General features: G+C 43.1%; 3 protein-coding genes and 1 long non-coding RNA gene across 4 annotated transcripts; 3 read left to right on the top strand and 1 right to left on the bottom strand.

Annotated features, from left to right (window-relative positions):
• Positions 1-228: 228 nt before the first annotated feature.
• Positions 229-9,672, top strand: LOC133513407 (serine/threonine-protein phosphatase 4 regulatory subunit 2-B-like). The gene is made up of 9 exons (XM_061844171.1): positions 229-640; positions 1,138-1,219; positions 1,335-1,505; positions 2,943-3,036; positions 3,114-3,151; positions 3,254-3,328; positions 3,456-3,599; positions 7,458-7,732; positions 8,635-9,672. Exons 1-9 carry the CDS (start codon positions 607-609, stop codon positions 8,895-8,897), a joined length of 1,176 nt encoding a protein of 391 aa, XP_061700155.1. The 5' UTR covers positions 229-606; the 3' UTR covers positions 8,898-9,672.
• Positions 9,673-12,772: 3,100 nt separating this feature from the next.
• Positions 12,773-13,783, top strand: guca1b (guanylate cyclase activator 1B). Its single transcript, XM_061844245.1, has 4 exons — positions 12,773-12,976; positions 13,042-13,191; positions 13,298-13,412; positions 13,659-13,783. Exons 1-4 carry the CDS (start codon positions 12,773-12,775, stop codon positions 13,781-13,783), a joined length of 594 nt encoding a protein of 197 aa, XP_061700229.1.
• Positions 13,182-15,166, bottom strand: LOC133513444 (uncharacterized). The gene is made up of 3 exons (XR_009798496.1): positions 15,033-15,166; positions 13,655-13,799; positions 13,182-13,591 (listed from the first exon to the last, which is right to left on the bottom strand). It is a non-coding gene; the product is annotated as an uncharacterized LOC133513444 (long non-coding RNA).
• Positions 15,167-15,295: 129 nt separating this feature from the next.
• Positions 15,296-19,704, top strand: oard1 (O-acyl-ADP-ribose deacylase 1). Its single transcript, XM_061844235.1, has 5 exons — positions 15,296-15,584; positions 15,685-15,850; positions 15,930-15,988; positions 16,087-16,199; positions 19,467-19,704. The coding sequence occupies exons 1-5, from the start codon at positions 15,303-15,305 to the stop codon at positions 19,612-19,614; spliced, it is 768 nt and encodes a 255-aa protein (XP_061700219.1). The 5' UTR covers positions 15,296-15,302; the 3' UTR covers positions 19,615-19,704.
• The last annotated feature ends 2,549 nt before the right edge of the window (positions 19,705-22,253 follow it).

Raw genomic sequence — 22,253 nt, 5'->3', positions numbered from 1 at the left:
GTCTCTGAGGGGCAGAATTTTTACTGATTGGCAGATGTTCAAATACTTATTTGCAGCAGTAACCTACAAATAATTTTAAAAAACATACATTGTGATTTCCGTTTTTTTTTTCTTTTTAGATGATGTCTCTCACAGTGGACATGCACCTAAGAGGAAAATTTCAGAAGTTTCCTTGATTTCAAACTGGAAGAATTTGCAAAATGCCGGGGTTTTCAAATACTTCTTTTCCTCACTGTTTATACATTTTTTTTTTAAAGGACGTCGTCTTGTGACGCTGTCACCACTGCAGCTTTCAGTTTCATTGTGCACGTTTGCCCAGTTAAAGTCAACCTGATGACTCATCGGCCACACACACAATGACGCTCGCTGTATGAACAAGTCAACCTGAAGGGGTTTTCTCCGTCTGACGTCCGCGGAAAAACCCACGCGTCGTATTCACCGTTGTGAGCAGAAAAGAAAAGACCCCTTTCTGCAACGTGTCTTCCGTAAACGTGTGACGTCACAAGTAAACATGCGCAGTCGTGAGCCGGAGCAGCTTTGTTATGTAGCTTACCTGCTGCTAGTAACTAGCAACTTCTGCATTGCCCGGCTTTACCTGAGGCAGCGATGGACACGGACGCGTTATTGGAAGCTTTTCAAGGCAAACATTACCCTCACTAAAAAGAATAATGCCGCATTCGTGAGAGATTTGGACATTTTTATTTTTTGCAATGTGTATGGTGGCTAACTACGTGTTCGCAACTTAGCTTGCAACCTAGCAAGTTTATCACTGTGCAATTTCCACAAGTTCTCCCTTCATTCAATCGATATAAAGTAAATCTGCAAATGCTAGGCTATAACTGATGACTGTAATAAACGCGTTACGATACAAAATCTCCAATTGAATTGGACCGCCCTTCATTTTTGTTATTGATTTTTTTTTTTTTGGTGTGGCGTGTACAGTACTGTACTTATTTAATATTTGTCCTCCCCTCGCTTCGCAAGCCTGCCACTATTGACAAAAGTGTCTGAAACAGCACGTATTGTCTAAAAAGCAATATATGATAAATAACTTGTAAATTGTCGCTTGTCTTCCAAAAACGTTCAGCTTTCAATTTTGGCCAGAATCATATTACAACTTTGAAATGTCATTGACAGATTTTGAGAAGAAAGTGAAAAGGGATACAAGTCCCGTACTGGAGCAATTCTTATGTCATGTTGCCAAGACGGGAGAAGCAACGTGAGTTTTTACAAAAGTATATTCATTAAATCTGCAGTGTGTTGTAAATGTGTTGCGATTGTTTGTGATCATTCTTTTGCAGACTTGACGTGACAAAATGTCTGATCTCTCCTAGGATCCCGTGGTCACAATTCAAATCGTACTTCATGTTTAAGCTGGAGAATGTCATCGATGACTTTCACTCATCGATGCCTGAGCAGAGAGGGCCGCACAATCCCAACGTGGAGCACGTTCCTTTCGAGGAGATGAAGCAGAGGATATTAAAGATAGTTGACAGTTACAACGGGTGAGTGGGGGCAAAAAAGTGATCATTTTTGCGTTCTTTCAGTTTAGCTTTAGTTGTAATAATTCACCCTGTGTCCCAATAGTTTGATTGAAACCATAAAAGTGATCAGTGTGCAGTTTTAAAATACAATTCAAACTGTTCTTCTGCGTCAAATAATCATTGTCAGCAATACGTGATGTACTAGATTTCCAACATATCAATGTTGAATTGGTTTATACTGCATTGCATACTTCTATATTTGTATAAATGTCCTCGCTGTGGTTTAGGGATATAGTGTTAATAATGTGACATCAATTATTAGTGATGACTGCACACCTGGAAGTATTGGACCTTTCCGATTGGCGATCTGCCCCCCCCCCCAACATGAACAGAATAGGTTTGAAGTAGATTCTCTATCGCGTATTCCAGATAATATTGCGGTATGTTTTTTGCCAAATGCGTCAGACTTTTCCAAGAGAGTTTTTCCAGAGAGGTCTCAACTATTTCACGCAAGGATATGTACGCGGAATTAAGATTTTGGACGGAGCAGGGCGCAATGTCAGAGTTGCAGCGAAACGATGGCGATCGATGCAAAAAACTTTGCCGCCTCACAAATTTCATACTGAAATCCAACAGGGTAAAATCGTGGAATCATACTGCGCATGTAAAGCAGGGTGAGTACTTTTTACTTGGAAAGATTACGAGTAATATCATTGTAGTCTTTATAAGTGAGTGGGTGTATTCATTTGACATGGCTCGTAATGGAACCCAGTGCCCTGTCTTTAAAAAAAGTCAGATGTGATCCAAATAGGCAAATAGACATTTCTCTTGCGTGACCTTGCGCATTTACGTATCACGAACCCGACTCTTCGGCATAAAACATGACACACTTCATTCAGCAGGTCAGTGATACGCTAACAAAGTGAAAGTTGTTCTGCAATGTATAATCAAACTCAGAGAAGCTACTTCTCCCTCACTTACCTTCGAACATACAGCCTTGTTTGTTGATATTGTCCACATTTAGTTGTACGCGCGCTCTTCCGCGAGCCTTAATCCATCATTGACACTTCGTCAACTGTATTTTAGTCTTTGGGAAATGAATCAACCGGGCCCCTTGTAACCTAGCTTGGTATCTTTCATCAGAACTGCATGTTCCCCGAGCGCACCTGAGGACCATTTTCTTCGTAACATTAACATTTCCAAGCGCACGCTACTGACAACCAGCATTGCTATTATTTTCCGAGTGATTGACAGGTCAGAAAGGTCCATTGACATGGATAGTAACACCTACCGCCCAGTCCTTAGCTGGACTTGAATCAGTTTTAATGAGTTCATTAAAGCTCATGCTAGACTGAGACCAGTCTCGTGTCTCTCGGCTGGTATTTTCCAGCCGGGCAAGGTTTCAAGTTCTATGATGACGTGACGCCTTCTAAACATATCTGTTGGGAACTTTCCCAGAATCCCATTCACCATCCAGCGTCTGTGTGAGCTGCTCACTGACCCCAAGCGTAACTACACGGGGACAGACAAGTTTCTCAGGGGTATAGAAAAGGTTGGTAGTTCACGACTAATTTAGGATTAATAATGTAGAGATGTAATATTCATATTCCTTCTGTATATGCCTGACAGAATGTAATGGTGGTCAGCTGTGTGTACCCCACATCAGAGTAAGGACAAACGTCGTGTTTCACTTTTGTGCTGAACATTTGCCTCCCGACTGCCAGTTTTGGGTGTTTCTGATTTTTTTTCTTTTTTTTTTTTTTAAACAGGAAAAATGGAACATCCAGTTCAAACAGAATGAATGGAGTGATGTTTCCAAGCACCTCTTCTGTAAACTCGGACAGGTGGGAACCACAATTAAAGGTCCTACAGTGTGAAAAATGTTCTCAAGCTGCACAGTTGGTTACTTTCACAATTCGTCTTTTTGGTCCTCACGTGTTCAAAAAAAATGGGCACGTTATTCTTTTGCAGTCGAAATGTAAACGGACCCGGTTTGCCAAAACAGCTCAACAGGCCAAAGCTCTCATTGTTGCCATCGCTCTCCACCAATGGCCTCCCTGAGTGTGCACTCAGCAAGGAACCAGAACCCACTGCAGAGGAGGACTCCTGCGTCAGGTACTGTGAACACTACTTAACTAATTTATTAGACCATCTCTGCAATATACCTTAAAGTGCCACTGTCATGAAATGGATAATTTTATAGGATGAGCAAAAACGGCAGCCGGTATGGACCCACGTGTTTTTTCACCACAAAACATGATTTTGACGTATACAGCTTTTTGTAACTCCCGCCATGAAAATCTTCTCGAGGGATTTGTTTTCGAGAAGAAGCAGGAAGTGACGTACATGGCAGGTCCGCCCTCAAGTGGACTCGTTTGTTTCTATTAATTTTACTTCCGGGAAGGTAGCTCGTTGTTCCTTCGTGTTAGCCAAAATGCCGGCTCGTTGCGTCGCTGGACATTGCATGAACACTCGGGAGGATGGATATACCCTTCATAAGTTTGCAAAAGACCCGGTTCGTCGTGAAAAATTGATTGCACGGGTGCAAAGGACGGGAGCTTCGTGGGTTCCAAATGAGAGGTAGGTGTGTACCCAGCTACTAAAAAAAAAAATAGTTTGGGGCAGACCACGTAATCCATCTCTATTAATAAAAGATCTGCGTACTTATGACAGGGGTGCAAAATGTCTCGATGTGCACGTCGGACGGCTTCCGCGTCGGGCTCGTCCGCGAAGGGTGCCGTGTCGGTTCGCTCTCGAAGGAAGCCGTGACGGCTCGCCAGCGAAGGCTACCGCATCGTGCCTCGTACACGAGTATGACTTCGGCCAGGCTGGCTCATACATGCTCCCTGGGAGTCTGTCACCGCCACGGCAGTCTGTATGAGCCAGCCTGGCCGAAGCCGTGCTCGTCCACGAGGGATGACGCGGCAGCCTTCGCCAGCTTCGGCACCGCGTCCGCTGGTCACGGCTTCGGGTGGCTCATCTTTGGCGCCGAGATTCCTTATCACTGTGCCTTTACGGTGTTGTCATCGCTCGTGACTGCGTACGCTACATACTGTCATACTGTCGGGGAGTCTGTTGTTAGTTAGAAGTGATCCGCATATAATTTAAATATGGCTCAAAACGATAGGATAACGTTGCCCCGGACACTTGAGTCGATTGCGAGACATTCTCTTCTTTGAAAAGAGCTTCCGTGTCCGAAGGGGCGTGTCCCACAGTCGGGGCCACAGTGCGTTTTCAATGGCGAATGTCCGGGGTGACATCACAGACAGTAAATGCAGCCAATATGGCGACCACTTGGATGCCAAATGAGACTTCCGCAACTTTGCGCATGGATGACGTGCTCTCCGCTCATAATTATATTTTCGTATAGACATTGAAGTGCATAACGTTCTATGTATTTTTCATTTCACTATCTATTTTAGAATGTTTCTAGGGGTGACACTTGACCTTTAAGAGGCTAAGTTTGTCCTAATCTGTTCACGTGATTGAAAATCAGGGCCAGTCATGTGATTTTCAGATGATCCAAAGTGACTGTAAAAGATAACATTTTTTTGTTTTATAAATTTTTAAGAATGGAAAGTAATAAGATGATACAGAGGAACAGAAATATTGCCAATTGGAATAGAAATACATTTTAGGCAACACAACATCGTATGTGACAGACTGAAACATCGCATGAATGATCATAGCAGATGAAACATTTATAGTTGTGGCGGACCCGCAATGACTACAGGAAAGCATGCCACGTAAAAGTCATAATGTCTGCAGTGTGTGAATATTTTATCTCGTAAAACCGAGACAGAGGAAAGGCACCTTGCAACCCACGCAAATGTCGCATTTTGCACGGCGGAAAGAATAGAACTGCTTTCACGCTACAAATTTAATATGCCACATGAAAAACAAACACTCATAAGTACACTCTGAGTTTACTGCGGTCACCCAGATAAACAGACAGTTAAATACACTTTGCAGAATAAAGAAAAAATGCCCAAGGACAAAAAGGAAAAAGCAAAGAAAATCACAGCCAAGATTGCTCAATCGTGACCAACAATTATCCGTGGTGGAAAAGGTTGGATTTCACCGTTGTCTCTTGGAGCAACTGCAGACACGGCATACGCTGTCACTTATGCAGTTGCCGATAAAAGGTTCTGATGATACGATAAGCCTGAGATAAAATATCGCAGTATTACGGTATATGTCTGTTCCTATTAAACAGAAACACTTTTTCCAAATATAGAGTATTTTGTACAGTCATTCATTCAATCCCGGCCATTTTTCAAAAGAGAACGCGCCTCACGCCCAGTCATTTTAGGTCATTTTGACCAACCTTTCAAGGCACGCAGAATATTCCATTCTATGGCTAGAGAGATATGGTGCCCACCAAATGAAACATTATACTTTGTTTCTACATTTTTCCGTTCTGGAGTACCACAATTTCCGGCCTACAAGCCGTAACTTTTTTCCTTTTTTTTTTTTGATGCGGCTAATTTGTGCGTTTTTTTTTTTTCTTTCTAACGGTCGCAAGGGGGCACTCGAGTGGAAAAGGTAAGAGTGAGACCGGTGCTATGTATGACTTTTACCAGTCCGGCCCTGTTAGCGCTGTGCTAGCATGTTACTGCCGTGTCTCAGTGATATTTACCGGTATGTTTTTTTTAACCGGCCCTGTTAGCGCGGCGCTAGCGGCATTAGCATTAAACTCTCTGTACCGTCTTTCTTTTTAAATATCTCGTGTTTCAATGTGGTTTTCAATTTGGGCACTTGTGGCTTTTACACAGCTGCGGCGTATGTATGTACCAAATGGTATTTCCTTTACAAATGTACTGGGCGAGGCCCATAACCAGGTGCGCACTGTAGGCCGGGATTTACGGTAATTGGTGGTAGAACTTAGTTGAGTTTTGCATAAATTCCTCTCAAGAGAGAGAGAAAATTAGCTTTTTGCGAAAAGATCCATTACAAGTCTGGTAAGTGTGGTAAAGAAGTGAAGAAATGGGGTCCAAGCAGGTTGGAACAGCTAGTGGAAGGTGTCAGGTGTATTATGTGACAGAAGAGTCACCGCGACAGCCGTGGAGCAAGCAAAAGAGAGACCGTAAATCGGAGGCCAATTTGCTAGCCTTTATGTGCACACGATCGACGTATCTGTCACATCTGAATCAAGCGACGAGATGGATGTTCGGCTTCATTGAACAATTAGGTTCACAAGTATATGCGGCATATGAATAAGTCATTTACCGTAATTTCTGGCCTACAAGCTTACTTTTTTCACACGCTTTCAAGCCTGCGGTTTATGCAGTGATGCATAAAGAGAAAAAAAGAGTTTAATGCTCACGCTAGCGCTGCGCTAATGCTAGCCCCACGCTAACGCTAGCGTCTTTCTGTGTACCGAGGCTTAAAACCAGGTGCGCTCTGTAGGCCGGGAATTACGATAAATAGACAAATTGGTCCATTTTTTTTTTTATCGTCCCAAAAATCCTGATCGTGTAAAGCCTACGTTGTTCTCTGCGTTTAGAAAATGCTTAGTCTCTCGAATGTAGCAGTCGCTGCACTCCACTACTACACTGCACCAGCCGAGCAACATTTGCATCTAGGGATTTTGTCCCTGTGGATGTTGCTGGGTTTGAAGCGGATACTAATGTTGTTTGAAGGAAGTCCTCACCAGCCATACAAGGGACCACATAATTCCACCAATAGTAATTCAGATTTGGCACCAGTTGAAATGTAAATGATCTAGTCACAGTCATCACTGTAGGTTGTTTTGATATGCAATGTTAGAAATATACAAGGGCACTACAGAGAGTCATCAAAAAACACAAAATGCTCATCAAATATGACGTCAAACAGTGACTATAGATATTTGATTCTGAGGTATACATCAGAAATGACATATTACAGTGATTAATATTTTTTCCACCATAAATGTAGACAAAATTTGTCTGAACTTATGGTTTTAATTATCGCACATTTCTATTCTTACAGCACCGACCCTTCACCCTCAGGAGGGGAAATCGCTCAGAGCCGGACAAAGAATAAACACTCTGATGAGGAGAATTCTGTGGCTGAGAAGCACAATAGCAAGAGGCTAAAAGTCAATGAAAAGCAGGAGGACGACGACACCGCATGTGAAAACCAGGAATCCTCTTGTAAAGGAACGCAGAGCTCGGCAGCGAAGGGTGAATCTTTGGAAGACTCTTGCTATCGAGAGTACAAGAATGAAGCATCTTGTCACACAAAGTCCATTCTAGATGATCCAGGTAGGTCTATTGCGCTGTCTGCTCTTGAGTCAATTCAGTTGGTTCAATTTGAGTGGAACCGCTACAATCAAACTCAATTCGTGAAAGGCTTGCTAAATCCATCCATCCATTATCTACCGCTTTTCCGCTCGATAATAAACCATAAAAATCTTGAATTGCCTCATTACATTTACATATGAAATTTATCAACTACTTTTGAATCAGAACTCAAAGGAACTGGGGTTTTCCGACTATTGTTCATGTTTTGTAACACAAAGATGCTTACAATAGTGCAATATTATCATTTATCATCTATGACAATTTTTAATTTTGGCACGGATTTTCACAAGAATCATGAAATTTGACACGCATGATTTGCCTTCCCGGGCCACATAAAGCCACGTGGCGGGCCAGATCTGGGCCCCGGGCCTTGACTTTGACACCAGCAGGGATGAGAATTTTTCCGACTTTTTCAGACCAAAATGACCATTCTCGAGATAAGCGCAAATCCGTTGAGGAAATTTCGGGGTGGGGTAGGGGTAGGGTATCGTGCGCCTGCCTCTCGGTGGTGGGCTCCGAGCTGCAAGTTCAGCTTAGTGCTAGCACAAGCACGGCTATCATATGCCGTTCTAACTTGCTCGGTAGTGTAAATATTTGCATTTTGCAACATAAAACAGACATACAAAAAGTGGCCGTTCCCGGCAAACTGCTGTGCACTCTGTGTTCCGATAGGAGCAAAAAATATCCAGGAGGAAACTCAAACCCCACCCCCATCGACAGACATTTTCAGTATTTTTCCAAATTGGTCATTCTCATCCCTGCACCGGTGATCTTCGGGGTATTCCACTGTACTTTACCCGAGCATAACGGAAGTGAAAGGTTACTTTCCAATCAAAGTTTTTTCACCTTGTGTTTCTCCTCAGGGCCCAGTAGCCCACGGACAGAACCACGTGAAAAGGGGGCGGCTGAGAAGGAGGAGGCCCGCTGCAACATCACCGTTCATCCATCAGAGCCACCATTAAAAGAGCACAAGACTGGGGACAGCAGCAGCTGCGTCGGAGACTGCCTCCCGAGCGTCAACCTGGTGCTCTCCTCGTCTGTGAATTCACCCAACCGGTCAACAGGGGGCGACGCAGACGATTCAAACTGCGCAAAGACTGAAATCAAACCCGGGGAAAGTGACTAAGGGCCTTCTGACGCAATTGACTCTTTAACCGATAAGACACCGCACCAAAAGTACACTGTATCACTGTGGAACTCTCGGCAGAAGGATCAGGAGCGGTGCGGACCTGGAGGTTCCTCACATAAGGGACTTGGACGAAGAAAGCCAATCACGGAGCTTTTTCACCGTTGACTGTTTTTTTTTTTTTCTACACCCGTGGCCACCATGTTAATATCTGACCTTTCTAATGTACTCCACAATGTGCAGCTGTGTTCATGAACATTATTATTGGCATGGATTTCCCAAAAATACTTCGGTAGCTTGAGTTGTTTTATCATAAGCATATTTTTGACGTGAGGAATGTCACCCTACAGGTGAAAAAAAACATCTGGCTCATCTTTAATGAACTTTTTAAATCATTTTTTGTTTTCGATTAACATTGCGCTTATTAGCACTAGTTGCTTGAAGTATATTAACAGTTAAATTGACTTCAATATTCATTTTATCAAAACATTGTGTTAAAGACTCCTATACAGTTTTCCCCTCTGATACCATAGTTGTACCCATGCCTCATTTTTGATAACTCGATTTTTATAGCACAGTACAGTACACCAGATTTAGACACTTATGTGTGTTCATGTCGCAAATAAAAAAAAAAAAAAAAACAATCTAGCCTTTGGGTAAGAGGAAAGCAAGTTGGTAAATATTCGTGATCACATTTGTGTGTAATGGACAATGGTGAACATCAGAACTGCTGGCCAAGGATTTTAGTCTGGATTAAAGTTTGATTCCCAAGATATTTGTAGCCTGACTCAGCACTATAATTGTACGACGCAAATCTTGCATAAATAGTTTCACATCAAAGAATGTAGATATATGTCCAATCACACCTAGGGGCAATTTAGAGTGCCCAATTAATGTTGCATGTTTTTGGGATGTGGGAGAAAACCGGAGTGCCTGGAGGAAAACCCACATAGGCATGGGGAGGACATGCAAACTCCACAAAGGCGGGTCCAGGATTGAACCCGGGACCTCAGAACTGTGAGGCCAACACTTTACCAGCTGCTCATCCATATCATTCAATTATTTCACTATGTATTTACTATTGAATACAATTACAAAATGGTCTTGTGATCGTACAAGTGTTGGGTGTGACCTTGCACTTAGATTCCAATTTTCACATACCGGTGTAATTCCGTCCATCTGTTTTCTTAGCCGCTTATCCTCACAAGGGTTGCGTGAGTGCCGGAGCCAATACCAGCTGTCAACGGGCTGGAGGCGGGGTGCACCGTGAATTGGTTCCCAGCCAATCGCAGGGCACATGGAGGCGAGAAAAAAGTCGCACTCGCGATCACACCTATGGGCAATTTAAGAGTGTCCAATTAATGTTGCGTGTTTTTGGGATGTGGAAGGAAACCAGAGTTCCCGGATAAAACCCATACCCAAACTCCATACGGGCAGGCCCGGGATTTGAACCTGGGGTCCTCAGAACTGTGAGGCTGACGAAACGATACATATTTAAAAATAAATTATGAAACATTTCACAAAGTAGATGGAGTGCATTCCTGAGTTTCACATTTTGAATAGAGCAACATGTTGAGCGTTTGATGCTAATTTGAGATGTAGAGTTGCACTTACTGTAAAACCATCATGAAATACAGCCCTAATATATATTTGCACTTTCCAATCATTTGTTTTACAGTGTTGGAATTGTGCACCCATCATTTACCCAAGCCGCTTGTCCTCACAAGGGCCGCGGGTGTGCTGGAACCCACCCCAGCTACTGCTATTGTCCATGTTTTTGAAAGTGTAGCAGAGTCAACTAGGCAGTTGTATCACAAACTTTTACATGGTACATCAACAAACGCTGTCTACTGCAGCACATATTCACTATACTGAAGGTTATTCGCAAAAATACCTGCAGCTGTTATTTATGTTCGCCGTCAGTGCAAAGAAATCCATGGCGGCCTTGACACTTCTCAACCAAGATTAACACGATCCCTGTTGTCAGCAGTAATGGCGGGACGGGATGCTTCGGGCCACGGCAGGGTCATTGGCAATTTAGACTTCAATAAAGTGACTCTTTCATATGGACAAAGTATAAAAGCGTCAATTGGATTAAAAAAAATGTTTTTTTTTTCACGTGTGTTATGTTGAGAACACGGGCTCGCGAGTAGAGAGCGAGATGGAAATCTCAGGAATGCGTGGGTGATTTTAATTCGGAGTTCACGTGTTTACTGAGACCCCATAGACACAATATTACATCCCCAATATTAGAATTAGTTGCTAGTTAATTAGTTACGAGAGGAGCTTTAAAAGTACATTTCTCATAAAACTGAATAGGTATGGGAGTAAAAATGTGCCACCAGGATTTGAATTTGAAATGCCACAGAAAACGGGATTTGAATTTGAAATGTGAAGTGATCACATTTTCAATAGTTGTATTTCAGTGTAACTTTTCCATGTTAACAATTCAACCGGCTACAATTTGCTGTAAAATTCACCGTCTGTGCCACCAGGCAGGGTTACTTCAGGTCAGAACTGAACACCCGGCCAGTCGCTGTTACGCTTTCTTAGACATGTGATGTCGCATACCAAGAAAGTGTAAGTGGATTGGCTGGCTGTTCGGTTCTGACCTGAAGTAACACTTCCTGGTGGCAGAGAGGGTGAATTTTAGACTATGAATTGTAGCCGGTTGAATTGTTAACAATGAAAAGTTACACTGAAATGCAACTATTGAAAATGTGATCACTTTACATTTCAAATTCAAATCCTGGTGGCACCGATTTACTTCCACAATAGGCCCTTTTAAAGGTGGCAACAAACACGTGTCCTTTCCAGTTAAAGAGTTGATAAATTCCTTCCATCCATCCATTTTCTTTGCCGCTCATCCTCACGAGGGTCGCGGGGAGGGCTGGAGCCTATCCTAGCAGGAGGCGGGGTACACCCTGAACTGGTTGGCATCCAATCGCAGAGCACAAAGAGACAAACAGCCGCACTCACAATCACACCTATGGGCAATTTAGAGTGTCCAATTAATGTTGCGTGTTTTTGGGATGTGGGAGGAAACCGCAGTGACCGGAGGAAACCCACGCAGGCACGGGGAGAGCATGCAAACTCCACACAGGCGGGGCCGGGATCGAACCTGGGTCCTCCGAACTGTGAGGCCAACGCTTTACCAGTTGCCCTACCGTGCCGCCCATAATAAATTCCATGCTTGTAATTTTCGGAAAGTCAGGAGAGTATAGATTCCATCAGACCTGCGCAGACACAAGCGTTAAATAATCCTGCCACGTAAAGGTCACACCTAATGGGGGTAGCTGGAGACCGAAACCCGGGCGACTCATTCAATTCATCAAGACCGTTCCATTTTTGGAAAGATTACTGAAAGTAAAGAAGCTTTCCTAATGCCCGGCTACATATTTTTAAGGATTTATAAGACAGGTTCGGAAAACGATTCCATTCCATTGCCCAGGCCCCAAAGCTCTCTGCACCGACATAAGACTTCTCCCCACCGATTTGATCGGGGTCTCAGATATAAAGTCTGCAATAAAACCAGTGAGAAGTTCGGGGAAGGAGCTAATATACGCTTGGCAACGCGCGGCCTACAGTGTTGGTTTGAAGCAGCGGTCAACGACAATCCGCTCATGATATGTCTGTGGACTGATTGATTTTGACAAGTAGACATCTGTAATCTCATCACAACAGCTACAGCAACCTTTGTCTTATCCCGTCTTTCAGATCGGATTCGAGCAGGGGAGGAACGGTCTACAATGCAGCCGCCGTGCAGTTTCACATAATTCAAATTGGCTATCTTACAAACATTGATGGATTAATAGACAGGCCGGAGCTTATTATGTAATTTGCAGTCTTCAGCGTGTCGCGATCGTCCCTGCACAATGGGTCAGCGCCTCAGCGAGGAGGGCGACCCGGACAAAGAAATAGATGTGGCCGAGCTGCAGGAATGGTACAAAAAGTTTGTGGTGGAATGCCCCAGCGGGACGCTGTTCATGCACGAGTTCAAGAGTTTTTTCGGGGTCGCCGATAACAAAGAGGCTTCCGACTACATTGAGAGCATGTTTCGGGCGTTCGACAAGAACGGGGTAAGTGGCGATGCAAATTCTACAACGTTTATGCGCTTTTAACACTTCGTTTTTCATGTACGCAGGACAACACCATTGACTTTCTCGAGTACGTTGCGGCTTTGAACTTGGTCCTTCGGGGTAAACTGGAGCACAAATTGAAATGGACGTTCAAAATGTATGATAAAGATGGGAGTGGGTGCATTGATAAAACCGAGCTTCTTGAAATTGTGGAGGTACGCTTTGATTTGCGTTATTGACATTCAAGAACAACTTTTAATCATGTACATGAACGTATTTGACTCGAGACTCATCCGAACATCGTGCCCTGTCACTCTCAAGTCTATTTATCGACTGAAGAAAGCCTGTCACGGAGAGCTGGACGCAGAGTGCAATCTTCTGACCCCAGACCAGGTCGTGGACCGGATATTTGAGCTGGTCGATGAAAATGGAGACGGTGAGTGTTTGCGACAGTTTTCTGACCTCTTAAAGGACCGCGTGTGGATGATTTAAGAGTTCGGCGAGAGCGTTAATGGCTTTGAGGAGCGTTGACGGAAAAGCTCGCTCGCCGCTAATCGTGCCGCGTGCACACTGGATGCTGAAGTGGGTGCGTTCCTGGTCGGTTCTTTGAGAACTCTACAAAGGACAAATATACAGAGAGTACAATCACAAATAATTGACCCCCCCTCCCCCGTCCACCTAGGTGAACTCTCCCTGGATGAGTTCATCGACGGAGCGCGGAGGGACAAGTGGGTGATGAAGATGCTCCAGATGGACGTCAATCCGGGGGACTGGATCAATGAGCAAAAACGCAGCGTGACCTTCTGAAGGAAGGACTGTCAGTCTGAATCGGAATCAGATGTGAAGAAAAACATGGATTAGGATTATTAATTTGTTTTGGCGCTGAGTTATTTAGTTGTGCAACTGTCCAATTATATGATTTCAGTGTAACTTGGTTCCTTTTCTGTTCTTTACGTGGATGTAATCTCACCCTGTTCCGTGTTCTCCAGTCCAATAAATGTGCATAGCCACCCAGGCTAAAGGGCATCTGGAATTTCTGATGAAATTCTCTCGCGTTGTTTTGTTCCCCGCCCTCGTAAGATTTAGATTTATGACTGAAAGTCACAAGTAATGCACTTTCATGTAGGTAGTGAATGGGATCTAGTTTTCTCAGTTTCACACTCTTACCGCCTGGCTCGGTGAGCTGTGACATTTACTGCTACGCGGCCTTTTGGAGGTGGGGTGTGGGGGCGCGACACCACACCATAATATCGTTCCGTTGCAGAATCAGAAAGAATTAATCCCATAACTGTGACTCAAGCCTAGCGTCCTCTGCTTCTGTTTTCACTGTGAATATGCTCAGTAGCATCAGTCAGAATAATATGACGATATAAATTATTTGCATGATTAACAATTCTTTGTCTGTTTCATATTTACAAAACTGGTCGTGTGAGCGTGACATTTTTTCAGTTCTGGTAACATGAAGGATTTTTAATTCGACTTGGTAAACCAAAAAAGGCGAAATGCAAAGGAAATATCACACTCTGACTACCAAGAAACCTTGCATATTACTTAGGGCCCGATTTCTGTGACATGTTAACTTTTCCCAAAATACGCTGTGAAGCACTATCATCATAACACAGAAAAAAAACGAAGCATTTTTTTCTCATAAAAATTTCAAGTCGATCAGTTCAATATATTTTTGGAAATCAGGACTCGCAATGGGAAAATACGTGCTAAACGCATTGCTCATTTGTTGTCTCTGTGACGTCCTATTTCAGACAGAAAATTTCAACTTGTTTCCTCGCATTTGAAACTCAAATTCAATTTGCAGAGTTCTGTATTATGAAATTCATCAAAAATTTCACAGAAAATATGTTTTCTTGCGTATCCATTGATGAAGTTTGGGAAAATATTGACATTACAAACTGTCTGCCTTTAAAGGTGAAGCAAAAAGTGAACAGTGAACAACAACCGTAAACAAAACGTTGTTCAAGTGAATTAACCTAATCAGAAAATAATAATAAAAAAAAACCTTTACAAACCAAGAGTGTCAAAGTAAATCTTTCTAACTTACCTGTGGAATGTTTTTTCACAGCCACTGCACAGGTCGGCATGGTTGTTTTGGGAGTATCAAGATGGGGGATGGCGACTTCAGTTTTGGTGACCAATGAGCCATTCAGTCTTTTTTGTTTTTTTTGTTGTTGTTGCTTGGGACATTGTGAGGATGATACAAAAATAAAAACGACCTTCCAGAGCGGAAGTGGCCTCTTTCCAAAATAAAAATAACTGGAAGACAATAAAATACCAACTATAATGTTAAACGCGGTTCTTTCTTTCTGCTGTGATGAGAACACGACGGGCTGAAGTCCTCGCGAGACAAAACAGCAACAAACGAGACAAGATAGGCCACGAAGCCGCTTCCTCGATACATAAACGTCTTACTATAATATTGTGCGGGGAAGTGACTTTATTTACTTTTACTGGGCGAAAGGACGACAGCGTTGCGCTTGGGTGTGTCAGCAACATCCACGCGCTGCTCTATGTGCTGTCAAGCGGCGGCCATTCCATCTGTTTACAGTACGAGAGCTCGTTATCCTCTCAAGCAGGCATGTCTGACACAGCTCAGGTAGATATTTACTTGTAAACATTTCTCAAGCCGCGTAAATTCGGACTTTTCTATTGTTTAAGAATCAGTTCCAACAGAAATGTCGCCTCCTTCTGGTTAGGTGGCGAATGAGAAGTGGAGACTGAATCACATCACGGGGGATTTGTTCTCGTGTCCCCCGGACGAGGCTTTGGCCCACTGCATCAGTGAGGACTGCCGCATGGGGGCAGGCATCGCAGTGACGTTCAAGCAGAAGTTCAGAGGGCTCGAGGAGCTCAAGGGCCAGAGTGAGTCAACCTTTGATTTACTAAAGAATTTGTCTCATAGCGTTTGCTCATGTTTGTATCTTTTAATTTATCCGACTAGAGAAGCTGGTGGGGCAGTGCGCTGTGCTCAAGCGAGGCAAACGATTTGTGTACTATCTGGTAACCACCAAAACAGTTGAAAGTAGACTCACATGTTGGCACATTGGAGTATCAGAAAGTCTGGATTATGTAACCGTGTTCCTTCTTTCAATTTTTAGATCACAAAGAAGAAGGTGAGTCAAAAGCCAAACTATGACACCTTGAGGCAGAGTTTGGAGGACATGAGAGCGCATTGTATCCAAAACGGAGTCGCTCGGATTTCGATGCCTCGGTTAGAAGTTTTTTTTTTTTTTTTCTCACTATATAAGAGTAAAGGAGAAATCCAGTACTTTGCATGAACAGTGTAGATCATGTGACTCACGAAAATGGCAGCGCCCCTGAAAATTCGGAATTGTCGATAAAAATCTTCTCAAAACACGACTAAATGAGAGAGGATTTAACATCACATTGTCAAAATTGGGTACATACTACATTACCTATTGGACACACTGTTCAGGCAAAGCACTGGATTTCCCCTTTAATATTAGATCAAAACTTTATTGCTCATTGCACAGAGTATATGCACAAAGACAACAAAATAGTTTCTTTACCAGAAGTGCAAAGAAAGTGTAAGTTATGAATGTTGGTGGAATATTTTCCGCAGTTTTTTCAGCTGAAAATGTCATTTTTGTGAAACGTGTAAATCTAAAAAAATAATAATTTTTTGTGGGGGGCTTGGGGGTTAGGTACGGCTTGACGCAGGTGAGGCTGTGATCAAGACCGGCCGCTAGCATCTATCGGCAACGCTCGTCGTGAAATTAGTGACAGCTGTGATAGCGGAAAACGGCATCGCTATCTGTTCACGGCATTGCAATCTGTTTGCATTAAATTTGGAGTTTATAATAACGACAACATACCGATTTCCGGCAGCATTTTGGCGGTATTTTGGTGGCATTTTCACTCTGATATTAACATTTCATAGAGAAGCAATTCTGTTCACTACGGCATAGTTATAACTTCTAGACATACGTACGCATGTGTTATCGAGCGGTCTGCAATTTTGCCAGTATGGTGGAAGTCTTGGAGCGAAAAGATGAAGATCGTGCCAGGAAAATTGATAAAGACCACGGAGTAAAAAACTGTTTCAGATGGGCATGGCTTGAAAAAAGTGTAACCGTGCAGATAAGAACGAAAACTGGATCAACATGTCTAACAGAACACGTACAAAAAGTGGACGTTCCGGCAAAGTGCTGTGCACTCTGTCTTCCGATATGATCAATTATCGAAGCCGAGGAGCAAAAAATATCCAGGAGCATATGCAAACCAGGAAACACAAAGGTAAGTTGGACGTAAATTTCTCAAATATTATATAATTGACAACTGTTAATACAATTAGGCCTATCTGTAGCACTGGCCCTGTAGATCACTCATTTTATTGCTCACTTTTATATTTTCATGATCTCTTTCTCTCATATTTTATATATATCTATATATATACATATATATAAACAAATTACTTGTGTACTTATTTCTGAAGTACAACTTGTAAGTGCAGTAGCCTATTTGACATAAATTTCACTCAGTCTACATTTTTATGTCTGAACTTTGGGAAAATTATTTTGTTTTTTTGGACTCATATTTTAAGTTTGCAAAATGTTATGATTGTCCCATATTTACACTGTTAGAAGTAACCAGAGGTCACCATTTAACAATGTATTTTATAAAAAAAAAAAAAAAATTGACCCCCCCCCCGCACCATTACCAAAGGCAGACATTTTTGGTGTTTTTCCCAAATAGGTCATTCTCATCTCTGCCCTTAAAATTTCACTCTTTATATTGCACCTATTTGGTAAAATTTCTCTCTGCGCCCTTAATCTACACACCGCAGCCCATATCGACAGAAAATACATTGAATAGTTGAATTTTTAGAAGATTTATTAGAAAAGAAGAAAACTAAAATCACACTGCCGTTAAGAACTCGGAGCCTTTGCTCAGTATTTCGATGCAACCTTCTGAGCTAATACAGCCACGAGTCTTTGTGGAAATTGGGCAACAGGCTTTTAACGGCAGAATTTGGGCATCCTCTGCCATTCCTCCTCCAGGTTAGCTGGTGAACGATTGGCGGACAGCCATTTTCAAGTCTCTCCAGAGATGCTCAATTGGGTTAAGTTAAGGGTCAAGAACAGTCACGGATTTGTTCTGAAGCCACAACTTCTATATTTTAGCTGTGTGCTAAGGGGAATCGTCTTGTAGGGTGTTGGACCTTTGGACCAGTGTGAAGTCCTGAGCATGCTGGAGAATGTTTTTGCCCATGGTATCCCGCATTCATCTATCCTTCGATTACAACTAGTCGTCCGGTCCCTGCAGCTGAAAAACAAACCCACAACACGATGCTGCCATCATCATGCTTCTCTCTTGGGACTTAATTGGACCGGTGATGAGCAGTGCCTGTCCACACATGCCTCTTAGAATTAAGGTCAACAATTTGTATCTCGGTCTCATCAGATCAGAGAATCTTATTTCTCACCATCTTGGAGTCCTTCAGGTGTATTTTGGACACACCCATGCGGGATTTAACGTGTTTTAGACTGGGAAGAGTTTTCCATCAGGCCACTCTGCCATAAAGCCCCAACTGGTGGAGGCCCGCGGTGCTGGTAGACTTTGTAGAACGGTCTCCCATTTCCTGTCTTGCGTCCAGTCACAGTAATCTTTGGGTTCTTCTTTACATCTCTCACCAAGACAGAGGCCCCATAGCTCAGTGGTTAGAGCATTGGTTTGGTAAACCAGGGGTCGCGAGCTCGTATCTCACTGGGGTTGCGTCAGGAAGGGCATCCGGCGTAAAAACTGCCAGAAAAACATGAGCGTTCATCTGAGATGTCACGATGTGGCGACCCCTTAACGGGACAAGCTCAAAGGAACTGACTTACTTACCAAGACTCTTCTCTTTCGATTGTTCAGTTTAGCCGGACGGCCTGCTCAAAAGGGTTCTGGTCGTCCCAAACGTCTTCCATTTAAGGATTGTGGAGGCCACTGCGCTCTTATGAATCTTAATTGCGGCAGAATTGTTTTTGTAAGCTTTGCCAGATCTGTGCCTTACTGCAATCCTGTCTAACCTCTTGAGGCAGTTCCTTTGACCTTCTTTTTCTCATTTACTTTGACATGCACTGTGAGCTGTAAGGTCTCATTATATAGACAGGTGTGTGTGTGTGTGTGTGTGTGTCTTTCCTAATCATGTCTTATCAAGTCCTATCAGTGTAATCTATCTCAAGGATGAGCAGAAGAAATTGAAACTGAATACTTGTGGTTGTGTGACATTTCAGTTTTTATCTTGTACACGTTTCAACAATTCCATATCTTTGTGTGGGGTGGTTGGGCACTCCAGATCGAGGGGAGGGGGGGGGGGGTCGAACTTGAACGATTATAGCAAATGGCTGCAATATAACAAAGAGTACGAATTTTAAAGGTATCTGAATGCTTTCTGTACCCACTGTTCGTGTCTGACAATTCTCTCCAAAGATGCGAAAGTTTGGCAACCGCTATTTTTGTGTCTCTCTGACAGTATCGGCTGTGGCCTGGATCGACTGAAGTGGGAAAGAGTTTCAGAGATACTGGAAGAGGTCTTTGAGCCTGCAGATATATCCGTCACCGTCTACAGCCTCCCTGTGAAAGCGGAGACCTTGGTGATGAAGGAAAACATATCCAGATGATTCTTGGAAATGTTTTGCATTATTCACATTTCATCCCCTCCAAAATGTTGACCCTGATATTTAGGAATAAATTCTTTTTGCATTATATGATCAACAGGGCATCTGTTTGTGCTGTATTTTACACTTTTTATCCACCTTTGCCGCAGTGATAGGTGACATTAGGTCAAGCTGCACGATCTATTCGGATCAGTGCACGAGCTGCATCAAATATTTTTTTACAAAGACAAAATAATGCTAAGTTTGGATTCGCACTGTCCTACATTTGTCATTGTTGGAGTTTCCTGTGCTGTAGAAGTAAAGTAGTTGCTAAACAAAAGGGACATAATATTAGAAACTTCTCTCCGCATCCTATAGAGCTCGTGCATGTGACGTCACCATTTTCACGGCGCCAAGTTGCCGGTCAAAAAGAGCTGCTCGACCGTGTGGGGGACATCGAACCGGAGCAGAATAGTCACAATGCTTGAGACTTGTGCTGTTGGTTGTCACAACAGACGAGACATATTCAAAGAGGTCATTCTATAAAATACCAGCTGAAAAGACGAGAAAAGATCGATGGAGTTCGGCAATTAAACGTGATGGATGGTGCCCAAGCAAAGACACACGGCTCTGTAGTGATCACTTCATTTCAGGTAAGTATTATTCTGTTCAATCTCAAATTCCCAAGAATTATTTATAATGCCAAGTTGGCTCATTGGAGAACAATGCGTTTAAAAAAAGAAAAAAAGACAGGGAGTCGTCTCCAACGTACACGGAAGCGTGTTGTGGCCACACATTAAACTTCAGTAAACCTCTCACTGACAGATTTTTTTTAAATATGCATTGTTCTCAAATGAGTCCAATGTGTATTTAAAAAAAGAAAATAAACTGTCGGTCACAGTGATGTTTACGTAGGGTTGTAGGTTTAATGGGAAACATTAATGCCGTCACATCCTTTGCTGTCTGGATACAGTAGGATGTGTTCTACCAGGTACAGCAGCCAATCATAGTGCAGAGACGCATGTTCTGCAACCAGTAATGTTGGAGCAGGACATGTCCTGCCTGGAAACTACGTAGGAGTCCTCAGATTGCTGCCTGGGTAGCAGACAGCCGACTGAGAGAAAATAAAGTGACATAAATCATTGACATAAAAAGGTTTTTCCAAGAAGGAAGTCGTCACTGCTGGTAGTAACAATTTGTTTGCTTGGCGTGGTGGGGCAGATGTAGGGCGTTGACCTCAGAGTTCTGAGTACCAGGGTTCAAATCCCGTCCCCGCTTGCGTGGAGTTAGCATGTTCTCCGCGTGCCCGTGTGGCTTTTCTACAGGCACTCCGGTTTCCTCCCACATTGCAAAAACGTGCAACATTAATTGGAGACTCTAAATCGACCTTAAGTGCGCTTGTGAGTGTGAATGTTGTTTGTCTCCATGTGCCCTGCGAGTGGCTGGCAACCAGTTCAGGGTGTACCCCGCCTCCTGCCCATTGACACCTGGGATAGGTTCCCGCACTCCTGTTACCCTCATGAGGATAGGCGGTCAGATGATAAATATTTTTCTCCAACCTCTTTAGTCACATATGCACCCAAAATGTAATCTCCAACTTCAAAAGTATTTGTGCGGAAACAATTATTGTGTTGTGAGCCATGAACCTCTATATCACAGGTGTCAAACTCAAGGCCCAGGGCCAAATCTGGCCCACCGCATGATTTTATGTGGCCCGTGGAGGCAAAACAACTTGTATCAACTTCCATGATTTTTGTTATTTAAATCTGTACCAAAAATTCAAATTGTCATATAAATGATAACTTTCAGATAACACAAGCATTTTTGTGTTGCCAAACAACAATAATTGAAAAAACCCATTACCCTTGATTTCTGATTCCAAGACTAGTTCATAAATTTCGTGTGCAAATATGATGAAGCGGTTAAAGATTTTTTTTTATGGTTTCACAGCCACAATAACACTTTCAGGGAAACCGCTAGTACAGTGTGGCCCGCGAAAAAAATGAGTTTGACACCCCTGCTCTATATTGATCAGTTACATGTTACAGCAGTTCCAGTTGACACAATACTGATGAAGCCATTGAGCTCCTTTCACATCTTGGCCTTTTCATTTTGTTCCCTGACCTGGTTGGTGAAGCACTGCTGGCATGGAAATGATGCCTGTCCTTCAAAACATAGTAAAACTATTTTAGACTCATGTGTAAGGGGAATAACATACAGTCATAAGCAAGAATGGACCACGGCCAAGAGAGCGTGGCCTGGTCACCGCTTTGGGCGTTCTCATCTCAGACACCTGTCATCAGTCACAGCTGATTTGCATGAGGCACTGTGATTAGACCAAGTATTTTTAGTTGGAGTTTTGTCACTGGCATTTGCCAGTTCGTTGCCTTGAGTTAGTGAGTTGTGTTCACTGCCAGCAGGAATCTCCACCACCGAGAGGAAGTGTAGTGTGAGCTATTCTCATCACAGCGATTCTGTGCCATCATAGTTTCGTCCCGTGTTAGTTCATGTTTCCAAGTTTGCCTCATACTCATCAGACCTCGCTTCATGTTTTTTGGACTACTACTACGCCTACCATCATGCCCTCGTCTCGGAGTCCTGCATTTGGGTCTTTAATTAAATGTGGTTCAATGTCTCTTGAAGGGGAAGAATTTAGTCTTGCA

Source organism: Syngnathoides biaculeatus, chromosome 2 (genome assembly GCF_019802595.1).
Source record: "Syngnathoides biaculeatus isolate LvHL_M chromosome 2, ASM1980259v1, whole genome shotgun sequence".
Classification (NCBI taxonomy): domain Eukaryota; kingdom Metazoa; phylum Chordata; class Actinopteri; order Syngnathiformes; family Syngnathidae; genus Syngnathoides; species Syngnathoides biaculeatus.
Note: the sequence above shows the minus strand (reverse complement) of the source record. Positions and strands in the feature narration are given on the sequence as shown.

Bases quoted from the DNA above. Each gene is read 5' to 3' on its own strand.
- guca1b (XM_061844245.1), top strand. From the start codon at position 12,773: ATGGGTCAGCGCCTCAGCGAGGAGGGCGACCCGGACAAAGAAATAGAT. The intron at 13,192-13,297 runs GTACGCTTTGAT...GTCACTCTCAAG, and splicing joins AGCTTCTTGAAATTGTGGAG to TCTATTTATCGACTGAAGAA. The intron at 13,413-13,658 runs GTGAGTGTTTGC...CCGTCCACCTAG, and splicing joins GGTCGATGAAAATGGAGACG to GTGAACTCTCCCTGGATGAG.
- oard1 (XM_061844235.1), top strand. From the start codon at position 15,303: ATGAGAACACGACGGGCTGAAGTCCTCGCGAGACAAAACAGCAACAAA. The intron at 15,851-15,929 runs GTGAGTCAACCT...TTATCCGACTAG, and splicing joins CGAGGAGCTCAAGGGCCAGA to AGAAGCTGGTGGGGCAGTGC. The intron at 15,989-16,086 runs GTAACCACCAAA...TTCAATTTTTAG, and splicing joins AACGATTTGTGTACTATCTG to ATCACAAAGAAGAAGGTGAG.
- LOC133513407 (XM_061844171.1), top strand. From the start codon at position 607: ATGGACACGGACGCGTTATTGGAAGCTTTTCAAG. The intron at 3,037-3,113 runs GTTGGTAGTTCA...TATGCCTGACAG, and splicing joins TTCTCAGGGGTATAGAAAAG to AATGTAATGGTGGTCAGCTG. The intron at 7,733-8,634 runs GTAGGTCTATTG...GTTTCTCCTCAG, and splicing joins GTCCATTCTAGATGATCCAG to GGCCCAGTAGCCCACGGACA.